This window comes from Amblyomma maculatum, chromosome 1, assembly GCF_055883805.1.
Source record: "Amblyomma maculatum isolate TAMU_Amacu chromosome 1, ASM5588380v1, whole genome shotgun sequence".
Lineage (NCBI taxonomy): Eukaryota > Metazoa > Arthropoda > Arachnida > Ixodida > Ixodidae > Amblyomma > Amblyomma maculatum.
The window spans coordinates 425,709,137-425,733,285 of record NC_139344.1 but is presented as its reverse complement, the minus strand read 5'-3'; the positions used below and the strand labels follow the sequence as shown (position 1 = coordinate 425,733,285).

Here is a 24,149-nt window from a genome sequence, read left to right as displayed (position 1 = left end):
TGAAATGTAGTGTGTGTCATTATTAGCAGAAATTACATGGCCCTCAGCGAAACCTCGGCCCCCATATTCCTGGGAAGGAAGGGCAGCAAACAATGCCCTAGCCGACTACCTCCATCTTAAGCCTCTCGCCCCGCCCGAAAGGTCATTGTTGTGAAAAAGGAACCCAAAGCTTGGTGTACCAAATCCTGCTTTGAATGCCAGTCGCGGTACCTTGGGGAAGCGAAGAATGCTATAGAAAGGGTGAAGCAGTACACAGCTACCACCAGACAAATGAGCAATAAGCGAAGCGTGGATGCGGAGCTCTGCAATGCATACGAGGCATTGTGCTGGAGACCGTCAAATGCGCGCAGAATGCTGCTTGAGTCATACGACATTTAGCAGACATTGAATGCCTTTCCTTTTTATTGTACTGTCACAATACACGTTTAGGGAATTGACGGCTGGCATATGTTGAAAGCCAAGCTGCAGATCCTCCGCACCGTATTCCGGAACAAGCTTCATGAGAAAATCGTGTTCCGAAATGTGTTTTCTTACAACAGCTTCGTCGTTTTCATTTCGAAATTAATGTGCATCCCCAAACAAGACAGGACTATGTAAAATGACGAGGCTGCAACGGGTGCAATATCGCAATGCCATGTATGAACAATTTCGATGATTGATTGCATGGCAGCAAGCTGTTACCTTCTTTCTCTTCTTTCTTCACCGGTTCGCATAAGATCACCGTCATGTCATAAATCTGATCTGTGGGAAATAAAGTTTTACCAAACCAAACCAAACTTTGACTTCTTCGTCCACCGATCGGGACGATCGCTCGGTGGCCCCGGGTAGTGTTACGGGCGAAGAAGAAGCAGGCAATGGCAGGGGCAGGCGCGCTCGCCCTTGGTCCGCCATCATTCATAAAACGTCATCTACCATCGCCATCGATCATGTTCTGTCTCCTTTCTTCATCGGCTTGCCACCCCGTAACAATATCTTCTTTGAGCAGGCAGAGTTTGTTTTCTCTATGCTGCTGTACTGGTTCAAACGCAAGGGTTAGACGCATGTCCACATACCCAAAGATTATTATATGTAGTCAGGAACTCTAATGGTAAGTATAGATAACGAATTCCATCAGTATTAGGGCCGGACTCCTGTGGCAGGCCACTAAGACTACCAACTGCTCGCAAATGCAAACCAAACGGTCGGCAAGATAAGAAATTGTATGTTGACAGCTCCGCTAACCGGTGACAATTACAGGCAATTGCCAACGAATCGCTCAACAAACCAAGCGCGAGTCCTGTGTCTTCTTCTCTTGTGTGCGTCTTCCCGTGCGCTTTATCTTCAGTCAAACAACAAACCAATGTGAAACACACGACGCCTACGAGTGAAAGTGCCTGCAGTAAGCAGTGTATAGTCGTAATGAAGAAAGAAGAGGTTTTGCATCTTTAATATAAACCTTGAAAAATCAAGGAGGATATACTGCTGAGAATTAAACAATTGTTAGCCTAGATTTTCGAGTCGAAGGGGGAATAGGTGTTTTGTGTTATATGTATTATAAAAGTAGGTGAGCTGGTGCTCTAGCCGCGTGGTCTTTGCCTGTGCGCGCGCCTGGCTGGTCTCACTGGCGGAGGGAGCCGGTACAAATGATGGCCGAGCTAACTTGTACGGCTTGGTGGTTGGCGTCTTCAGGCATCGCAGGAGGCAGTAACGTGTGGCTGCAGAGTTCCAGGGTGAGAGAATGGATCTTAACCGGCACCAACACCAAATGTAAGGTGGAGGTTTATTCCTAGAAGAATTGAAGTGATCTGGAAGAACTGAAGTAGGCGTAGCAGCATTCACAGACCAGCGACACCAGCCAGGCGCGTGCACAGGAGAAGACCACGTGGCTCGAGCACAAGCTCGTCTTCTTTACATAATAGTTACATTATTTACAGGCTGAATAGCAGAATGAAATGCCATCCGCCCGGGCTTGCTCAAGAAGTGTAAAATTGATTCGCGAGATTCCACGTGGTCCTCTTTACATAAAGCTGTCAGTGAAGAACTTTTGGTTACTGGGAGATAGTGACCGATAATGATAGTGATAGTAGTGATAGTTACAGTTAGTGATGATGATGATTTTAGTGACAGTGATAGTTCCTTATGATGACAGTTGTTGATGATAATGATAGTGACATCAGCACTCATGACCGATTGTGACGCCATCATGATGTTACATCTGGCCATGATCGGTGACTTCAGGCAATCCATGCATTACGAAGCTGACCCCGCCGGGCGTCCGATCCAGGCGTACGTGCTGCACCTTTCATTTTCTCGGACGCCGCACTACATGAAATACAGAAGCAGACGTGGTAAAGCAGGATGGGGGTAAAAATATTTGAATGAAAATCTTTAGGAGGTTATAGCGGCGGTTGGAGTCTTCAGTCCGGAACTCCGCCTTCTTCTTCCCGCAGAATTTGCATTGCGAGTCAGATGACTCTGGATCTATTGCGTATAGTCTTCGTAGGTTGGTAACAGTGTTGGTCTGTAGCTTGCGGAGGCGTACTTCCTCCCCTTTGTCTAGTGTCTTTACCGGTGGAGGGTAGACCTGGAGAGATATCTTACGTGCTGAAGTATTTCAGTGTAAGTTGGCAATGGGGTAGGAGGTTCCACGAGATCCGTATTGGGTGCCCGGGGGAGAAATGCTCGGGCTAAGGCGTGTGCGCTTTTCGTTCCCTGAGATGCCCTGGTGACCTGGTACTCACACTAATTGGTTATGCGTGGGTTGGTAGCTACGGGTGTAACTATCAGGATTTTAGTTACTAGCGGTGCTATCCTGCGCCTGAGGTAATTACGATATGCTGTCTGTGAATCTGTACGTTTGTATTCTGAGGTAGTGTGTGTTGGCAGCTAGGGCAATCGCCACTTCTTCCACTGCCAATGTGTCTTGGCTGGCCAATGTTAGTCCGTCCACTGTTTGATCTTGGTGCACTACTGTAACGGCAGTCATCCCCGTTCAGGACCCGTGGCACCGACAAGGAATACCCGCGCCCGCTGTAGTGCTTTTTTATAGCTTCCGCTCGAGCTTGTCGTCTTGGCTGGTGAAAATTGTGGTGCATATTCCTCGGCAGTGGAGTTCTCTCAAATTGTCCTCTCTATGAGGCTGGGATGGCATTTTTAAGGTCCAACTGTCGGGGCAATTGATGTTCAAGTCGTTCAAAACTTGTCGGCCAGTCAGAGTCGTGGAGAGTCGCACCACCTGAGCTGAGAGGTACCACCTGAGCTCATCTACCGTGTTGTGGATACCCAGTCGTAAACGCCGGTCCACCGATGTCGTAAGAGAGAGGCCCAGGGCGTTCTTGTAAGCTGTTCTGATTATGACATCGATGTTCTTGATGTCAAACTTCGTGAGACGGACGTAGGGTGCTGCATAGAAAATGCGGCTCACGACGAAAGCTTGCGCCAGTCGGTGAGTATCTTATCGCATCCCTGATTTCCGCGTCGTTGTCCTGGCGATCACTCTGGCGACTTACTCGCTAACTAGGCGGAGTTTCTGGATGGCGAGGAGGTTGTTGCCCTTGTTATCGATGTACAGACCCAGTATCTTGACGATCTGAACTTTCTTGATGGGTGAGTTGTCAACATGGATGTCGACCGTGGCCTTATATTTGCGCTGGCGGAAGACTAGGAGTTCACATTTTTCGGGAGAGCAGGCTAGTCCACACGCTCGTGCATAATTCTGAACTATTGTTGCCGCTGTTGGTAGTTTTTCTTCAATCATTCCCATACTTTCCGTGGTTGTCCAGATGGTTATATTGTCAGCGTACAGGTCGTGTCGTATGCCTTGTATCTGATTTAGGAAGGCTGGGAGATTTCGGAGTGCAATGCTGAAGTGGGGGTAATACTGTCTCTTGCTGAGTGGCTCTCGTGCCAATATTCGCTTGCGTGGTTCGTTTTGTGCCGATGCTTGTGTCGTGCTCTGGAGGTTCTGGAGGATTGTTGAGTGCTTGACGCTGTCAAACGCTCCTTTGAGGTCTAGGGTTAGATGTGCTCGGTCACTGTTTCTACGTGCTGGATCAGTGACTTCGCGTTTGAGTTGCAGAAGCACATCATGGGTGGAAAGTTGTGCTCTGAATCTAAACATCGTGTGTGACAGTAGCTCGTTGTTTTCTAGATAGTTGGAGAGACGCGAGTGGACTGCCTTTTCCATGAGTTTGCCTGCGCACGACGAGAGGGATATGGTGCGTAGGTTTCATGCTGATTTTCTTGCCAGGTTTGGGGATAAAGTGTACATTTCCTGTTTTCCATGCCTGTGGAATGATGCCGGTGCGCCAGCTTTCGTGAACGTAATCCGTAAGCTGCTGCAGTGCCTCCGTGCCGAGGTTGGTTAGGCGCCCGACCGTATTTTTGTTTTGTCCCAGGGCTGTCCCTCGGCGCATATCTGCTAGTTCTGCTATGATTCCTTCTAAAGTGAAGTCTTTATCTAAGTATTCGTTTCGTTCCCCCCGGTATTCTGGATTTCAGGGTTCTGCGTCTCTAGAAGAGCAGACATAGCGACGCTTGAGCTCATCCACAAGTTCGTTATCCGTGCCTTAAAAGCTGGGTAAGGCTCGATGCAAATTTCTATGTTGTTCACTCTTCAACTTCAGTGGATCAATTAGGCATTGGAGAAGGTTCCATATAGTCTTGATGTCTAGGACCATTTGAGGGATTCGCACCTTTTTATCCAATTGGTACGAGCGAGGTTCCATACGTACTCTGCTTGACTAGTTAGCTTCGCTATTCGAATTATCAGTTTTCGATTATGCCTTTGATTCTTCCACCGTTTTATGAGACTACATTTAGCTTCCCAAAGGTGCAGGAGATGGTTGTCAACAACTAGGTGGTCCTCTGTGGTGGCAAGGGTTTGTGTGAGGTTTTCTTTAAGGTCGAGAACGGATGCCGCCCACTCTTGGTAACTAGGTATTTGTTCCGATGTAACTAGTTTGGTGTCTTTCCTGGATTTCTCCCAGTCTGTCACTCTGGCTTGCCCATGTGGTTTGCTGTGCTTGTTGCTTTCAAAGACGGCCTGCAGCGCGTAGTGATCGCTGCCTAAGGTCTCTCCCGTATTAAACCACTGATAGTGGCGGGCGTTGCGGTCGAGCGTGAGGTAGGAGGAGGTATCCCGCGTTATACTGGTACCGGTAAAGCAAAGCAGGAATCAGCGGCTTTTGAAATTCGTTTACAAGAAAGAAAATGAGCTGTATCTGTCACACTTCTCTGCGGACACTTGAACCGCACCGTAAGGGAAGGGAGGAGAGTGCTGAAGACTCAACAACCAACGCGTTATAAAGGCTTTCGCCTCATCGTACTTTATGGTTCAAATGCCCCTTAGAATTTTTGGGGCTTCCTGTTGCGGGTTTTCTATTTTTTTTTAGTTTGCAATACTGGCTGGAAAGGACTAGAAGTGAGATTTACACCACAACGGCTGGCCAGAGGTAAGTACTAGAAGTGCATGGAACAGTACGTAGTGGCAAATGATTATCAGTACAATTATATTTTTGATTTCTGCACAGTGCAAACCATAGCGCCACTAAAGGCCCCTGTTCAATAAGTGGGCAAGGATGTTCTTGGCCTTTTCCTTAAGTAGTCCACTGGGAAATGCTGGATTGAAGTCGCCATGGATTACTTAACACGGTACACTGAGACCACGGAATTCTGCTGTTGAAGTCACCCAATTCTTTGGCACAAAATAATACTCATTGATAGCGCTCCTGCAGATGTCATTAATGACCGTTTAGCTACCTTCTTGGCCGATTCACGTAGACTGTGCCTAATGTTGCACAAACCAGCCATAGGGCTTCTGCCGATATCATTAATGACCGCTTAGCTACGTTCTCGGCCGATTCACCCAGACTGTGCCTAACCTTGCTCACAATAGCCATAGACATAGGACGACGTACCACCACCATTCAAATGGCTGATGGAACTCTTCAACATGATATTGGTTGACATGCTTTTCGTGTATGTTGATGCTGAGCGCAAAGCACGGAATCAAATTATTCCATACGCAGCATTTGCTCGTAATACGTCTCTGCGGAAGACGACACAGCGCACTCCCTTCAAACTAGTTTCGATCGTATCCTGAGAGTGAGAGTGAACTAGACCTCGACGTCTCACATTTGTGCTAAGTGCAGAAGAAGCGCTGCAAATAACCCGTCAACGCTTCATGGGACAGTGATACGTTACTACACGACAGTCGACTATCTGTGGGTCTGCACGCGCCGCTACTCCAGTCAATATCTTTCAGTTAACCGCCTGAACGAAGTGTTGTACGAAGTCGCACCAGCCACACTAGTCTGCTCTACGTACAGCCGCAAGCGTATCAACGTTGTGTGCGCTGTGCGGATGAAAGCACGCCACGAGCGACCTACCGATTGACTTTGAGACTGGCTGGAGTTAATTACCCGGGTCTCGTGTTTTCAGTCCGGTACGCTCTTTCTCTCCGGCTTTCACTACGCGGGATGCTACAGAGAAGAAAGCAGCGGCACGTGTTAGAAGTAGTAGAAGAAACGACATGTGTTAGAAAAGGACGCAGAAGGGAAACGGCGTCTTTCCCGCGCTGGTTCACTCCGCTGCTAGCAGTGAATCGGTCTTTGAGAAATTCGCCACTTAGTTGATATTTCTCAGCAGCTTATAGTAATTGCATTGAATTTCTGTTTTTTCGCAATTCTGATTTTGTTCGGGGCCTTTTTATCAGTTATTTCTCCCTGGTTTGTCCCGTTACTGCGTCAGTCTTACAATTACGACAATTGTTGACTTATTACATCGAATTGACTTGCGCGATTGCTAAAGTTTGCTTTAAATTACACCTACCTAATATCTACCAACCCAAAACTTCTCGACCGTTTTGAGGGTTTCTTTATGCTTGAGTGGTTTGGCCCACTCAAACCTCATGAGCAAGCTGGCCCTGCTCGTTCACTTAGGGATCGACATTTGTTAACGCATCTGAAGAAATCAGCCGAAAAGTTCATAAGTTATTTGCCTCAGGGAAGAAAAAGGTGCGGCCCTGCCTTCGAGTTTTAGACACCGGGTTTCAAAGTAGCGATTATCCCCAGTCTCACAGAGGGCATCGTTCTTGAAAATGTGCATCATGCGCTTGAAGACAACGGACTAGCCAGTGACGCTATTTCGCATGATAATTCTCTTCAGCGTGTGTTGCTGATACGTACAGTGAGAAAATTGTTTGACCCGTCGGGGACGCAGTATGTTTTGGCTTGCTGTCGTACCACATAGGACAACATCGCGGATGTTGATTGGAGAGTATACTTTCCATTCTATAACGCTGCTATGACTAGAAGGTGTGCATACAAAGGATGTTAGACCGGATCTGGAATATGTTCATGTTGCCGCACGTCCAGGTACGGCTTCGGCGACGGCCCAGAACATTACCGTGACGAATGGCTGGCGGTGAAGAACACGCTGGACCTGGACTTTCCCAATCTGCCGTACCTGATCGACGGCGACGTGCGCATGACGCAGAGCAAGGCCATTCTGCGCTACCTGGGCCGCAAACACGGACTGGCGCCCAAAAACGAGGACACGCAGCGGCGAGTCGACGTGTTAGAGCAGCAGGTTGCTTTTTCTTTGTGCCTATATATTTTCACTGCGACAGTGTTATGTACGATCTTGTGCTGAGTTAAAAGCGTCGTAATACGTCATAAACAAACTCCCGCAATCCTCTATAGGCCCAAAGATAACATTGTACGGGAACAAACAGGTGCAGTAAAGCTATCGCAAATATATTCATCAGTGGGGACGTCCTGGTGAGCATCCCCTCTGGTAAAACATTTCACTGCTCTCTGGCGGCTGCGAGCTGCGCCCGAAGAACGCTCTTCAGGAAGCAGTGTTTAGAACGATTACTATATTGCTTTTGGGGCGTCGAAATAGAGAAGCTTAGCCCGGATTACTCAGTGCGCAATATATAACTTCCCAGCGGCCACGAATTACAGACGCTAGTGCCAAACTCCCCTTCAGTTAGGTTCGTAGCGAGAGGGGGTGTGCTAAACAGTGACTTGACGGGGGAAGATAGTGGAGCAGTCCAAAAAACCCGCATGGTAAAGGGTGTATCGGCAGGTGGCATCAAGTAGCGCGGGTCGCGCGCTCGCGTGCGTCCGTGCCCGGGAGAATGCTCTACCCCTGGATTTTCTACTGCACCGCACCGTTCCGGCTGCGGCGCGGCCGGCTCGCGAAAGCAACAATGTGACGGAGCGAAAGCCCACAGGCATAGCGCTTTCGAAGGCGCACGCGCTCGCAAACAAGTCTACCCGACCGCGGCAAGAAATCGCACAGAGAACAGACATCGTTTCCTTTTATTTTTATTAACGGTTTGCACGTGAAATAGATAATGACAGAATGGGACGGAGTATCATACAAAGACAGCCACTGTACACGGTCAAAAGTTTGCAGTAGTATTCGTCAGTGGCGTAGCCAGAAATGTTTTCCGAGGGGGCCTGACGAATTCAGTGTCTCAGCCTCCTCCTTATCGAGATACCTGTCACCAATTTGTCAACAATAAACTGCGCCATATATTCTTTATGCCGGGATGCAAAGATTGCACGGAAGGATAGTACCGTCCGGGGCTTTCGTTCTATCGAGTATCCTGCGCATGTATTGTTTCAGGCGAAAATCATTTGTTTAATTTAACAAATGCAGAACTGAAAATTCATCAGTCAGTTTTCCAGCCATACAATTAACATTAGTTCGAATACGCAGTCTTCCTGACGGACTAGCAGATGACATGGTTTCCTGCACTCTCTCCAATGTGCCTATAACTTTGATTATAATACAGCATCTGCACTCTAACAAACTGAAGTGTTACGAGCAGACGAGGACTCTAAGCAGACCACTTCGACAGACTTTCCACCGGAGTATACATAGCGGCTAAAAACATTGAGATTCAGTGCGAACAAGAGGCCCGAGAGGGAGAAGACAGCGCGGCGTCAGAAGATCGAGTTCGATCTGCGGAAGTTGAGCATGTGGCGTCACGCTCCCTCCTAGATTTTTTTTTATTTCTACACACATTTCATCTCTGCGTGCTTTGTCAACTTGTTTGATAGTGTGGCTTGTCTCCGTTGTATGGTCCGATGAACGATTTCACAACACTAAAGGCACCTTTCGCTTTTTTATTCCAGCCGAAACATCTTTTCGATCGTGAAAAAGACATACTGGAGACAAAGTCCAGTTTGATTTCCGGCTCCGGTGGTTGTTTTGGTCTGCGGTATATGACAGTACGAAAAACTTTCGTGGGGGCTGAAGCCCCATAAAGCCCTCCTCCTGGCTACGCCCCTGGTATTCTTTGCTAACATTGCAATCTTGCTTGCCTGCTTTACCTATGCAAAAAAATTCAGTTAGCAGGCAAATGACTCGGCATTGGTTTGTCAGCACTTGCACAGTTGATGTGAAATTAAATAATTGATATACATATTCATGCTATGCATTAAATACCAGCAAAGCAATGCAGAAAAATGGAGCAAACACATGTGTCCTGGTTACCTGGTGGCTGGTATTGCATGCAAGTAATCACATGCTGCCGTGGTATACATAACCAAAATACATGATTAAAAATTTACACTACTTTTCCTGGAAGAACCGTCGTCTTCGAAACGCACGTGCGCCTCTCCACAGCACATGAAGGTAATAAGTTCAACGGACACCAACAACAGCGGCTGTCGCCGATTGTAATAAGCCAGCGCAATCAGCAGAGAGATGGTTACATAGAACTGGAGCTGCTCGCAGACAAACGTCTTTCGTCTCACGAAAGGACGGGGAGCCAGCAGGATTGGGATGCAAGCGTACAAAAGCCGGAAAGAACAATCGCGACTGTGGCCGATAAGCCGACATGCAAAGAATTCACGGCGCTAGGCTAGACAGGCGACCGACGCAAACGTCTGTTCAACATTCATAACAAGCGGTGTCGGAACGGCTGCAATGGTTCGCGCAACGCGCAGCCGCGCAGCGGAGCCGTCGGTGCGAGGGAAAAATACAAGCGCGAGAGAGAGGAATCCTCCTCCTATCTTTTTGCTCTTTCGCTTTCGCCCCCGTGTGTGAGGTGGGGCGGCGAATTAGACGGGACGGAAGTGCCGCTGACCACTTGTCACCGCTGACGGTTGGAAATCAGCATCCGCAGTCGCAGATTAGTGGCTTCTGGTTTGGGCGCCCCTCTTGATTTGGGCACGTTATGGATTCGAATCTAACCTCCGGATGTCGACACTGGTTAAAACGGTTGTCGACGCGCTTCAGACCCGCTCGGCTTCTATCAAGTATGAAATACGTCTCACAACAACGCTTTGTCAGACTAAGCCTTTTTTTTGTGCTAAAAAGAGGCCACCAAATCCAAGCAGTCAGTATTCTCTCTGAACCAACATTCTTTAAGACATCTTCCAGCAGCGACTTCGTCACTTTCATATATTCTTCGATTATAGTTTCACGGAGCGCTTGAGTATCACATATCTTCGATTAGAGTTTCTTGGAGTGCTTGTCTTTAATCAAGCTGTTTAACGAGAACGGGACGCCAGTGTCGCCACCTCATATTGTTTTGCCTGACAACTATCGTGGAGTGAAATTGTTTTTTCGCGGATCTTGGGTCTTGCTTTCTTTGGAAAGCCGCAGCGACTACTTAAGTGCGTTTCATATGCTTTATGCTTTCTCTTGAAGTTTCAGTTCTAGAATTTTCAAAACCATAAGCGAGCTCGTTGCAACGCAGATTCCCTCCAAAAGCGCAGTGAACGCAATCAGTACGAGTGAACCCTCCAGTCATAATCATGGCTGTCTTAAAGGGGCGCTATATATTCAGAGACGGCGCCGTTAATTTATAACGCAGTATGTGTACTTTCCCATTAAGGCTTCCGTCGATGAAGGACCGCCAGTATGGCGTTGCATAAATGCATACCGAACATTTGTACACAGTCTTACTTCATGCTTGTGCGGACGTATAGCCAATGTGGGTTCTTGTCGCGCCAATAATGGGCATTGGGCAATTGACATTCGAGTTCCTGCTGAGGCCTCGTCTATCCCAAGCATTTGTGCAGAAATTCCGAGACTTCATTACAATTAATTAGGCGCCATCCGCAAAAATCAATTATCGTCTTAAAGTCATTAGGTGTCAGATTCATTTGAAGACACACATAGGGTTTGCAGCTTTGTCTTGAAAGTGGGGCCGGGTTGGCTCCGTACGCGTTGGCAACTTACCTAACACTTGCTCCCGGCCTGAGAGCAACGTTGCGAGGACATCAAAGTCATCAATAGCACCCATTGGTCCTTTTTCTGAACATGGACTGATACAGTAGGCTAAAATCGATTAAATATCAATATCAAAGGGGGAAGGGTTGGCACACAGCGACCAGGTTGTTGGACAGCATACAGTATGGATGCCAGCTCCGTGTCCATTACTGCGTTGAAATAAGCAATCACAATGTCCGCCTTCTCGGCTGTGGAGTATCGGAGTTGCGCTGGCGTGGCCATTCCGACAATTAACACGATGCGACGTGGCGTTTTAATCTCAGGCGGCATTTCCACACATCGAAGTGATTTGAAACACTTGCACTGCAATGGTCTTGTCAAATGCGCACCTACAAAAAGGCATCTCAAATGCAAACGTCTGGGCCTTTTGAGAAACAGGAGATAATGCATGCTTAAAACAACCGCAAGAACAACAGCCTGATAGCATACAGCCACTCCAACCCCCTTCGCTACATGGACATACCTATTTTTCGGAGATCGTTCACCCCATATGCAGGGATTATAGGTAACTGGAAGCTCAACCTAATGAGTAAATGAATGCATGGTGACGACTAAATCGAGCTCGCCGGGCAGTCATAACAGAAGTGGCAAATATACAAAAATAAAACTGCGGCTCAGCCCACCGGGACTCTCAGAACCGATATCCTCGCGGTTGACGATGACTATCCGTCTCTTACGCTGAGCGACGAAGTAGGTGATGACGCCGGACGCGGACTAAGCTCAAGCGCCAAGGCTCCCTAGCCAGGGAAATTCGCACACGCGTTTCGAATTAGGCGCTGCACCCATCACGACACGTCACCAGCGGACGTTGCACTTGCGCAATACTTCCGGCGCTCCTCGTGAGCTCAGTTCCGGTTGCGTGCGAACTTCAAATTTCATCGAGCTTAATGACTCTAAAAAATAATTTTTTTTTTCATTTCAAAAACTGATTTGGCATCACCTCGTTCACGGCATCAAACTGCCCATTGAAATTAAGCGTCCAACTACGATAATTAAAACGTAAATTATTGAAATTTTGGTAATTACACTTATAATTAGGGACGTTTTGCAGCAAGTTATATCCGCTTGGGCAGACAGTGTGTTCCTACAAATATTGCTTGTATGTTTTGAGTCTACTGTTTTTAAAATTACTTAAAGTTTTCCCTGTAATACCCCGTATACTACTTAAGCACTTGGTGTCATTCGTCGGATGCTTTGCAGGCGGCGGACGTTTTCACGTCTGCGGCGCTGCTCTGTTATGACCCGGAATACGGGGACGACAAGAGACGCCAGTTCCTGGTGAGCATTACCGAGAAGCTCCGCCAGTTCGAAGCTTACCTGGCCAAGCACGGTCCGTTCGGAGCAGGCAAGGACGTCACATACGTTGACTTCCTGTTGTACGAGACGCTACAGGTGAGAGCCACATCTGCGAGGTGCGCTGACGTCCGCGTTCTTACCTCCGAGACATTCACCACTGAGGAGGTGCAGTAAGCTCTGAAAACTTGAGAAGGTGACCTCACCACACGGTTTCTGCTTTCGTTCACGATAGTTTTTATTTTCGTCCATGGTTTCTAGTTTGAGCGGTACAGGCACAGCCACCAGGAGCATGGAACTGTGAAACGGTTTTCGGCTAAAGTTTGCATCACCTCACCAAATTGACGTGAATTCGAAGTTACTGAGAGGTTGGCTCAAGTTGTAAAATAAAAATACGTCTTTTTTATCCTGCAATCTCAGCCACAACTATCTATAGAAGGTTACCAACACTGCACGAAGGCTGACTTATTGACTACGAGTGATATGCAAAAACAAAACGGTGATATTACGATGACTTTCATGTTGCCTTTCCATTTTTGGGACAAGTCAGCCGTATACGGAGTGATCGTTTCCGGTAACTGCATCACAATGCTAAGCAGCGATGTTTTTCTTCACCATCACAATATCTCTGTCTGATGAGGCGATAGCGAGATGCTTTGAAGCTTTGATGGTAAACGACTTGTGCAGGGATAAGGGCATCAAGGACACAGGTTCTGCGCGAAGTTGGACTAACCCCAACAAGGGAAGAGGACTTTTCTAAATGGCTCACCGACAACGCTAAAAGCGGGAGCCTGCTCCGGTTCCTCACGGAAAACCATTTACATGAGTTAATGTAATATGCCTTATGGCAAGCTTGCGTACAAAAAAAAAAAAAAGTAAACGTGCTGGGAATTGAACTCTCACGCGAGGGCCAAAAAGAGCAGGAAGGGAAACAAAAGCTATAAACTAAGTGAAGGCTAGCGCTAGCGCGTCCCGAATGCAGTGGTGGTCCACCATGCCGAGGCCCAGGTGGCATTTCATGCAGCACAGTTTGCAGTTGTCCACGTGACACTTAGTACGCTCAAGCTGCACGGCCCCTTTTATAGAAAGTGAAGCTGATGGCCAAAATATCAGTGCTATATATCCCGTCAGGTTGTTCCTTTAGTACATTTCTGCTTTTGTGGAAGTACAGAGGGCTGAAAGAAATCTAAACGAGTAGATTTTTAAGGCGAAAGCCTGTTATGGCGCATGACTCGGCGGCGTGTTGTTGCGTTCATCCGAGCGTACGCGGCAGCTGTCAAGCATCTTCAGAAGGATTAGGATAGTTTCAATACTGATAGTTAATCAGTGACGTAGTAGTAATAGGTTATGAACAGTAAACGATAATTAGTAATTGAATAAGTCTATTTAGTTATTTAGCAAAGGGTAATTAGGCAATTAGTCAATGATGATTGCTTAATTGGTAAGCTTTCATACACCTTAAGCGCACGCACTGAGCGTGCGCAGTGTCCTCGTCCGCAAGCCTCAACCAAACCTAGTAGCTACCACGCCGCCCTATATGGATGCATATACGAGACCCTTTTAAGACGTTCTAAAGCTAAGGCTGAGAGCTTAACGAAGCGTATAGTCACAAGAGACGAATCACATTCTAGCAGTACTCACTACAGGAACAGCGATAGGCATACTGGTTAGGGAAGCCAACCGCATGCAGTCAAGTCAAAACGTCCCGTCCTGAGTAACTATTGGGAGTGGTTAATTGCATTAAATCATGAACGGTTACGCAGCTAAAAAGAGGGTCCCATAAAGACCAGAAGTAACCACTGAAGGGCGGTAAGGTATTTTGTTTACGCTTTTGCTTTGTAACCGAAATTTATATCTGCAGCAGGCACAGCCATAGGACTGCAATTTTTATGCAGTTTAAAGTGAGCTGTCGCCATTGAAAATCACAGTAAATCATATTGGCATATTTAGTCTCTGCTTGCGGAAATGGGGGAAGATTTAGGCGGCCGCCCGAAAGCACATTTATCATATCACGGTATGGTGCAGGCGGTCAAGACTCTCGGCCCGAGCACCTTCAGCAGGAGTTACCAGGCTCTCGAAGAATACTGCCAACGTGTCGCCTCCCTGCCGGGACTGAAAGACTACTTGGTCTCGGACCGTTTCAAGCCTTGGCCTTTCACCCCTCCTTACTGCTACGCGCTGGGGCCGCAGCATGACCCTCCGCCGGAAGACTGCTGAACCACGGGCACCCTTGGTGGTTGAAGATAACCCCGCATTGTTTACTGCAACATGCCTCATAACTGAGACCCGGAAATTTGTGCGCTCAAAAATCCAAAATGAGCATGAATTCTTTATCTTATAGGCAAAATAAGGCTATTATAGGGATACTTTTTTTTTCTTTAGCAGCTGAAATTGCGCTTTAAACCAATCATGTCCAAACACAACGGCCTGTGTGTGCGACAGGTTCGATGAGTTGGACGATTCACATCTATTAACACACGTTTCAATAAATGACGTCGTTATGTTCAAAATAATCAACCTTCTTCAAACTCCATGCGTTACTTTGTTCGAGTTGGTGTCAGTTCATTACAAAAAACAAGCATAGCAGCCTGTCACCTATGATATATCTGTGGTACTGCAATCAAGTTTGCCGCCTTCTCTTCAAGACTGCCCCGACTGGCTGAAGCGGTGGAATCAGAAGTTGTGCTCTGCTGAGACGAATCCCTTGAAAGACCGACCGGCAGGATGGTGAAGCGCACGTCGTCGTACCGAAACGTGTTCAATTCGCTGTTTCTTTTTCTCTGCAGTAGCCGGCAAAGAGCGCGCCTGACAACGGGCTTTTCTTGTCACCACAGGTTGGATATCAAGTTTATCTGCTAACACTGTTTTTTCTTATTGTCGTCGTCAGTCGATCTCGTCAGTGATGATTTGACTGATGTACTATGGGTACCCCCCGAAAGGTTTCAAATAGCAACGCAGAAAAGCATAGGAAGAATTCAAAAGTGAGTAACACATAAGTTATTAGCAGATCAATTAAGGAGAAATGAGGGTGCTCGTTATAATACATGAAGGAAAGAAGCCAACAGTCGGCGAGGCCAAGGAAAGCGTTGGGGGTGGTACTGTTATGTTTTTTTTTAATGTTTGTTTAGATAATCACAGAAATTAGTTATGTAATCTGTTTAGGGGAAAGATAATTAAACACAAAGTAGAAGAAAAAACAACGTGCCGATGGTGGGAACCGAACCCACGACCTCCGAATATCGCGTCCGGTGCTCTTCCAACTGAGCTACATCGGCCGCTGTACCCCCTGCTACTTGCTTGGGTATTTATGATGTCTGTATACGAACCTTGAGAGTGTTCGCCAGCGCCCAAGCAAGTAGCAGGGGGGGACAGCGGCCGATGTAGCTCAGTTGGAAGAGCACCGGACGCGATATTCGGAGGTCGTGGGTTCGGTTCCCACCATCGGCACGTTTTTTTCTTCTACTTTGTGTTTAATTATGTTGCCCCTAAACAGATTACATAACTAATTTCTGTGATTATCTAAACAAACATTAAAAAAAAGACATAAAAGTACCACCCCCAACGCTTTCCTTGGCCTCGCCGACTGTTGGCTTCTTTCCTTCACATAAATTATTAGTATTTCAACTTGTTTAAACCGAAGGTAGGAAAATATCTTCTTGTGATTATTTCAGTTTCAATTTCTTTATATTTAATACATAAATGAGGGGTAACCAGAACTAGCAGCGTTTTTTTTCCAGCGTGAGGCTGAGGGCTCGATTAATAACAAGGCGAGGCATTCCATACAAGATATAAACTAAATGCAAATGTACACAATAACAGAATTGATATCATTATAACATATGTGTCTAGGTACAAGATTGATTGCAACTAGGACTCGCATACAGATATATAGTAAATATAGGTATGATATAATGGAATGTATGTGCAAATAAAATAACACAACTCCAATATAAGGTAAATGATCAATGTTTTAAAAACATGCAGAAACCAAAGTCATTACTTATAATTACAATGTTCATAACAATGAATGAAAAAATTAAAATGGCAGAACAGAAAATATCAACCCTAAAGTCTGAAAGGACATAAGGCATACAGAAATTTGTAAAGTTTAGGGCTGGTAGATTGCTGATGCTTAATAATAATTAACAGAAGGTTGTGCTGATCAGACTGTTGTTTCTAATTGATGCGGAAACGTGAGATCAGCGAGAAAGAAGTGCTGCGTGCAGAGACAATACTTCCGTTGCCAGAATGGCGAATAGTTCCCGCCGGGGCCCTTATAAGGAAAAAGGTCTGAAGCGCCCAGCGCTTCGGAATTTTATTTCCACATCTAGGCTCCTTGTTGCAAGCCTGGCGGAGAAGCTCTTGCCACCGGCTGGGTTTTTTTTTGTCCTAATGCGTCTGAACTGCTGCCTGGTTGAGCTGCCTACTCGCTTATAAATTCATTTTTTTTTCAGTTATATCTATTAAATATATATCTCAGACAACTTTACATTGATTGGAGTCAAATTCAAATTATACCATTTATTAAATGGTTTGTTTCTTACAGACACATGTTGCCTCATGCCTTCTATCCGAAATTCCTGAATAATTTTTTTTTTGTCAAACACACTTGAAAGTTCTCAGATGCTTACAATCTAACCGATCAGAGAGAGCTTGGTTTCTGCTACGGCTTCTGAAAGCAACATTTTTTCTCAAAACAACTGATAGTTTCCTAGAAGCCAATCGCTTGTAACGAAGTAGACGTCCTGTTTTAGACGTACATAAAGCACCCAAATACAATTCTCAGACTAAGCTCTTAACATGGTTACGAGCTGTATAAAACAATGACTAGTTTCTGGCCCTGAAAGACACCCATGTTTTCACTGTACTAGTAGTAGTAGCAGGAAATGCGCGCTAAAATTGTATGCTTATAAAACCGTCAGTCCGCAAGGTTTTGTGCTGGGATAGTTATCCTCGTTGATTTCGCTTAAATATCGGGTGCCGTTCCCACAGTCAATTAAGGAGAGCGGATTGGTAGTCATATCGAACAATAACCTCCCTCGAAGCACAGCCCACTATAACAAATTTTCCTCCTGCCGCTATCAAGAGTATGAAAATGAAAAGAATAGTGCTTTCAATGTGCAGGCATCCTGGTTTGACCAGCCTTGCTATCGAAATTGGAAAAAGATATGGCAACGCGCAGAAAGGTATTTATGTGAAAATGTACCAGCAGTAGGTGATTGTAAGTAGTGAGTCCTGGCAAAAGCCCTTGTAGAGTATTTGCTCTGAAATGTTTTTAAGCTGAAGGCAAACGGTCCAATTTGACGAAAAAATCGGAAGCACTAGAAGTGTGCGAAAAAAATTAGAAATGTATTTATCAATGAAGCTATCCGGTATAATAGTTCAGCTGTAGAAATCGTAACTTTATTTAAAATACTAGTCTTCACAAAGCAGATTTCATGGGATACTCAAGTAGAAACAGATTTCATGGGATACTCAAGTAGATCACGTAGTACAGAAGTTGTCACGTGTCGTTGGCTGGACTAATGTAAACAAACATACCTTCCCTACTTAAGTCAAAGTTCTTATTTACAATCCACTATTCTACTCGCACATAAAATACTGTCTTTGTTGTGGGCAGCGACCAGCCTAAGTATCATGCATAAAATAGATCGACTGCAAAAACAAGGTGAAGAAAAAAAAAGGTTAAAATTATTTCTAACGTTCATTACGACAGCCCATCTTTTCCCCTTTTTCAGAAACATGGCATATTGACCGAATATGATATGTATCGTCTTTGCCAAAAGTAACCAGGCTGCGTGTTCGGCTTCTCAGTCGGGTAGCAGAAAATTCGTACCACTTCTGAAGCTGTAAATCTGTGCAAAGGAAAGGCAAGCCTCTGTCCTCACTTCTCAACAAGCTGTGGCACTATGGGAATTCATGTTTGCTTTACAATACAAGAGAGAAGCAAAACATGCAGCCTGGTCACTTTTGGCAAAGACGGTACATTTACCACTTAGCTACAGCCTATAAAAAAGAAATAAGAAACAATGTCAATTTTTTTAGCAAACTGGCTTTCTTGCAGAGAAAAGAATTGCATTACCTTGTGTGTAATCCAGATAAATGGAATGAATTGCAATGTCACACAAATTATGGCAAGCAGATAATTAACAAGCTGCTGACTTTCAATCTTGCTAAATTCACTCGGCAAGTATAGCCCTCGGACAAGCATTGAAAGATAACATTAGGGTAGTTCTATCTGCCATAGAACCTACTTGCTTTTATATGCCCTTTTCAACACTGCTTGTTTTTGCTCTATTAATGTGTTTTGTTATTTTGATTTCTTTCTCTTTGTTTCTCGCTAGAAACTAAATTTTGTGTTATATTAACGGTAGTATTTTATTTTGCAATCGAACCTACCACTTTCTCTTAGGCGGTTTTGAACACTGCTGGCTTCTGTGCTCTTAATGCGTTATTTTGTGATTGTGATTTTGTTTTCTTGGCAGAAACTGAAATTTGTTTTAGGGTATTTTCTTGAGTGCGAAAGTTTCACACGTGTTCAAAGTTTCCGAACCTATATCTAAAGCGAAATATCTTATTGTTTTTCTTTTTTTTTCTGCTGCCTGGAACGAAATCGGTCTTGTAGGTGATAGCTCGCAGGTGACATGACCGAGCAGTGTTCTTTTTTGTTCCTGCTCATACTGTGACTTTGCTTTGTCTTTAGGCTATCTATTGTTTATTCTCATGCAAACGCTGTCGTTTTTTAGTGCGTAGCACTACTAGCCGCAATCACGGACTTCGCCTATGTCTGTCCGCAGCCGCTCACTCTCTCGCTATTCGTGAACTTGAAGTGCACAAAGGGAAATGGGCGACGCGCGCGTCGCGCGGCTCCGCACTGAGGAGGCGGAGCAAATCCGCTCTCTCTCTCTCTCTCTCTCTCTCTCTCCGTCTCGCTGTGAACTTGAAGGGGAAGAGAAGGAGCGGCCGCACAGATCCAACCAATGAGAGAGTGGTGCGTGTGTTAATCCGGACTGAGCAGTCGTGTGTCGCTCGCGCGTCGTCAACTTCGACATCTCTCCCCTCGCATCATTCACTCCTCAGCCTTCACGGACAACGGACCTGCGCGCGCGGGGCTCCCTGGATCTCGGCTTCGAGCCGCATGCCGCGTCGTGAAGCAGCTTGTGCTTACCTCCTCGCCTTAACTGGCGCTCGCCTTCAAGCGCATTTCCCTGCTCTTGGATTGCCTTTCTTCGTCCTGGAGACCTTCTTTCATGCTCGGAATGTGTTGATGCAGAAACTCCGGAGTATCTGTTTTGCGCATTCCCTACATTCTCCTAAAGTCTCTTTCTCTCCTCCTTTGATCCCACCTGAGACCTTTCAGGCTCAGAGCTGTGCATTCCAAAGAGGGATGAATACATAGTGCCTATTCTCGCTCATTTGTAATAACAACCACTGAACATAGTGTAAGGAAAGCTGAGGACGCGGCTGAGCCTGCGTGTTTGCTTCGCATCGCGATGGATGAAGCCGGACCTTCTGGTACTGCGGCACTGCGACGTGCTGAATAGGATAGGATAGGATAGGAAATACGTTAGTTTCTCTAGGAAGGTCTTGTGCTAGTAGCAGAAGAGGTCCATCTTCCGTCCGACGTGCTGAAGTACAACGGTTACGAAGGCAGCGGAAGTGCGACTCTACTGATTTTGATATTGCAGCTAAACAGCGCAAGAACCTAGAAGCACAAAGAATGAGGATACAAGCCGAGCGTGCTCATTCAAAACGAAGCGTAACAAAGTGTAAAATGCATGAAAAATATAGCAGGGATAAGCAGTGCTACGCACCTACTTCGCATTTGATTAACTATGCAAATCGGCTGTAATTATTTTTGTCAATTCTTTAACACATGTCTAAGAGGCTGATGTGTCATTGAATGTACCTTCATTTATCTTTATTCGTTGCCGTCCCTATGCTGTTCGTATCTGTATTTTTATTTTGTATTTTCTTCGAAGGCGGGGGGGGGGGGGTGGGGGGGCGGGGGGAGGGGAGCTTGTCAAGCCGATTGCTCGGCTTTTGCTCCCTGCCTCCCCCATCACCACGATGAAAAATAAAAGCATTATTGGTTCGTTTAAATATTTTTCTCATTACATCTTAATTATTGTTTTAGATTGGTTAAATATACCATCATTCTATTTATTGAATTCTTGTTTCTACATTACTAACATTATGTCACTTTTCTGCTTTTAAGCCAGCAATCTTCCTGTCGTTTTTTTGCTAGCTTCCACCGCAGGTTTGTTCATCCGGCCACTGTTATCTCTAAACCCTAGAGCTTCAGGAACAGTGGCTGCGCCTGCATCAATTTCCGGATGGATACCATTACATTCGTTGGCAGCAGCGGCGGCTACTGGGACATCCGCTGAAAAGTATTGCTGTTTTATGCAGGTTAGTTGTTATGCACTGTTAATACTGCGTGTAGAACTTTTACCTTTCGCTGCTGCCGCCGCCGCCAAATTGCATTTGGAGTTTTGCTCTTAATTCTGCCTACCGTGATGATGGCGGACCTTGTTTGTCCTGCCTGCCTTGAAACCTGTGTTTTAAATGACTCGTCTGTTGCGTGTAGCGCATGTGCTAGCGTCTTTCATTCTGGAGCGTGTTGCGACGTAACTGACAGGACGCTACGATCTAAAACTGAGTCTGTTCGCAAAACCTGGAAGTGCGCATCATGCCGGGAAAAAGCAGCGGCCAGCAATAAGGCTGAAAAACCGAAGCAAAACTTTTCGCCAGGCGATGTAGCACTCCAGCTTGCTCTGATAAATGAAAAACTAGAACAACTTCTGCCATTGAAAGATACGGTTCTTGATATAGAAACATCCGTGGAACACATGTTGCAAAAGTTCGATGATATCATCACTCGTCTGGATCAACACGACCGGGAAATACATTCACTCAAAAAATGACTAGATAAGGTTGATAACGGGCGGGTCTTTGAAACCCAGAGACAGCTCCTGGAAGATGTAATTGATCTAGAGTGGCGCAGTAGGCGTCTCAATCTAGAATTCCATGCTCTTCCTGTAACACCAGGCGAAGATCTGCTCCAAAAGTTAACGACCTTGCACCTGTACTTGAGTTGCCTCCATTGCAACCTGGTGACGTCACTGCCATCCACCGTCTACCTGCTAAAAGAGGGAAATCCCTGGAATCATTGTGAGGTATGCCCGTCAGATGCAACGGGATATATGGCTTGAGAAACGGAAAAAACTGGCGGGAGCGAAAAAGGATGCATTTGTCATGGAAAATCTGACAAAACACAACCGACAGCTACTGCGGAAAGCCAAAGATTGGGCCACAATAAGCAGGTTTCGCTTTGCGTGGCATGCAAATGGCAAAGTTCTCTTGAGGAAAGACGTTGGGGATGCAGCGATCGTCGTAAGGTCAGAAATGACTCTTCAGGAACTCGAGGTGTAGACTAGATTATGCAATTTAATCCAACGTGGTTGTTGTACCCTCGTTTTTTTGTCAGAGAAATAGAAAACATACATAGCACCTTTCCTTTCTGAATCTTAACTGTCGCTCAGCGAAAAACAAAACTGAGAGTTTAGAAATATTTTTTGACACCCTCAATTTCACTTTTTCAGCTATCATATTAACTGAAACCAGGTATGTATACACCACAAGGCTACTCCCATTTTTTTGTGACTCGAAACAGGAAGCGAGGGGGTGGTGTGTCTGTACTCGTCAGGAAATCTTTTCAGTGTTAGGTTGAAAAGAACTTCACCACTGTAACCGATGACTACGAAACAGTAGCAGTTTACTGCAAGGATAATTGTTCGTTGGTATATATAGACCACCTAATGTAAGTTATTACCAATTTTGTACCTTTTTTGAAATATCTTGTTTTTTTGCATCAGAAAAAAACCTGAAGCTTGTCGTTGGTGGTGATTTTGATGTTAATTTACTTGAATGTGCTTCAAGGCAGGCATTATTAAGTTGTGTCATTAGCATGTATAGCAGTGAAGTTATTTACACAACTGCGACAAGAGTCACTGGTACGTCTTCGGTTCTGCTGGATTTTTTTGTAACTAACCACTGATCTTCACTGATAATTGCAGATACCATAACTGCTGATATAAGTGATCACTTGCCTGTTTATATGATTGTGAAAACAACAACTCCGTCGAAGAAGAAGAAAGAAAAACGAACAATTCAAGATATTTTGGAGAACAATTTAGAGCGCTTTAAAACATCCTTGCAGAACATTACATGGAAACATTTATACACAAAAACAGACGCTGAGGAGGCCTACGAAACATTTCTGGCTACAGTGAAAACTGGTTATACTGAGAGTTTTCCTCGTAAAACTGTCAAGCAGGCAAATCGAATCCGAAAGCCTTGGATAACGAGGGATATTCTAGAAAAGATTGATCGCAAAATTCGTCGTTTTCAACAGTTTTTGAAAAAAAAAAAAAAACATCAGAATATCCTTATTGAATTTAAATCTCTTCGAAATAAGCTTGTCAGTATAATCCGAAAATCTAAATCAGCCTACTACTCTAACTTATTTTTACATGATGCTCAGCGCTCCGATTTAACCTGGAGGAAATTAGATGCTGTGTTGTGTCGTACCCATGGCTCTAATGAAATCGAAGCGATCTCCCATGAGGGTAAAAATGCCTCAGAATCTAGTCTAGCAAACCTTTTTAATGACTTCTTTATAAGCCAGTTTTCAACTTCAAGTATTTCTTTAGAAGAAACAGATCCTGCACTACCAGATATTTCACCAAGCGAAAGTGCCATGCTTTTGTGTCCTACAGATGAAGATGAAGTCGCTTCCACAATGATGAATTTAAATAACAGCAACGTGTGCGACGCTGACAATTTACAAATAAAGCCCTTTAAGTACGTGGTTGGAATTATAAAAGCCCCATTAACGCATGTTTTCAATTTACTCCTGTCTACCGGTGTTTTTCCTTCAATGCAAACTGCTAAAGTGACTCTGGTATTTAAAGGTGGGGATAGAAACATAATAAAAAACTACAGGCCTATCGCGATTTCGCCTATCTTTTCCAAGGCATTGGAGAAGCTTATACACTCAAGATTATCTAGCTACTTCACTAAACATTCAGTGCTTCACGATTTCCAGCACGGTTTTCGCAAGTATCGCTCTACCGAGACAGCGCTACTGAAGCAAAAGGAAATAATATTAAAAAGCTTTTTGGAAAATAATTTAACACTTAGAATATACATAGACCTCTCTGAAGCTTTCGATTCCTTGCGACGTGAGAGCCTCCTTCTTAAGCAAAGATCATGCGGTAATCGTGGTGTTTCGCATCAGTTACTATCATCTTACTTAAGTCAGCGTAAGCAGTTTGCATCAATTGGCAATTTTGTTTCAGACATTAAAGACATGAAAACAGGAGTTCCTCAGGGAAGTATTCTAGGGCGACTTTTATTCTTCTTGTATGTCAATGATTTGTATTGCTTGTTTCCAAACTCACGGGTTTCTTTGATCTGTTATGCTGATGATACAATTTATTAATTACAGGAAAAACAACCCAAGACATAGAAACAGTCAGTAATGAGTCACTACGGCTGTTTGCAGCATGGACGAAGCATAATTCACTGTATGTAAATACAGAAAAACTAAGGCAGTC

General features: G+C 45.2%; 1 protein-coding gene across 1 annotated transcript in view; it reads left to right on the top strand.

Annotated features, from left to right (window-relative positions):
• Positions 1 to 14,953, top strand: part of LOC146209289 (glutathione S-transferase Mu 2-like) — a 34,444-nt gene extending 19,491 nt beyond the window's left edge. The window contains exons 2-4 of the mRNA XM_084587380.1: positions 7,356 to 7,569; positions 12,436 to 12,627; positions 14,554 to 14,953. Coding sequence (XP_084443506.1) covers positions 7,356 to 7,569; positions 12,436 to 12,627; positions 14,554 to 14,745 — 598 coding nt within the window. The 3' untranslated portion in view covers positions 14,746 to 14,953. The remainder of the gene's footprint in view (positions 1 to 7,355; positions 7,570 to 12,435; positions 12,628 to 14,553) is intronic.
• Positions 14,954 to 24,149: the final 9,196 nt, after the last annotated feature.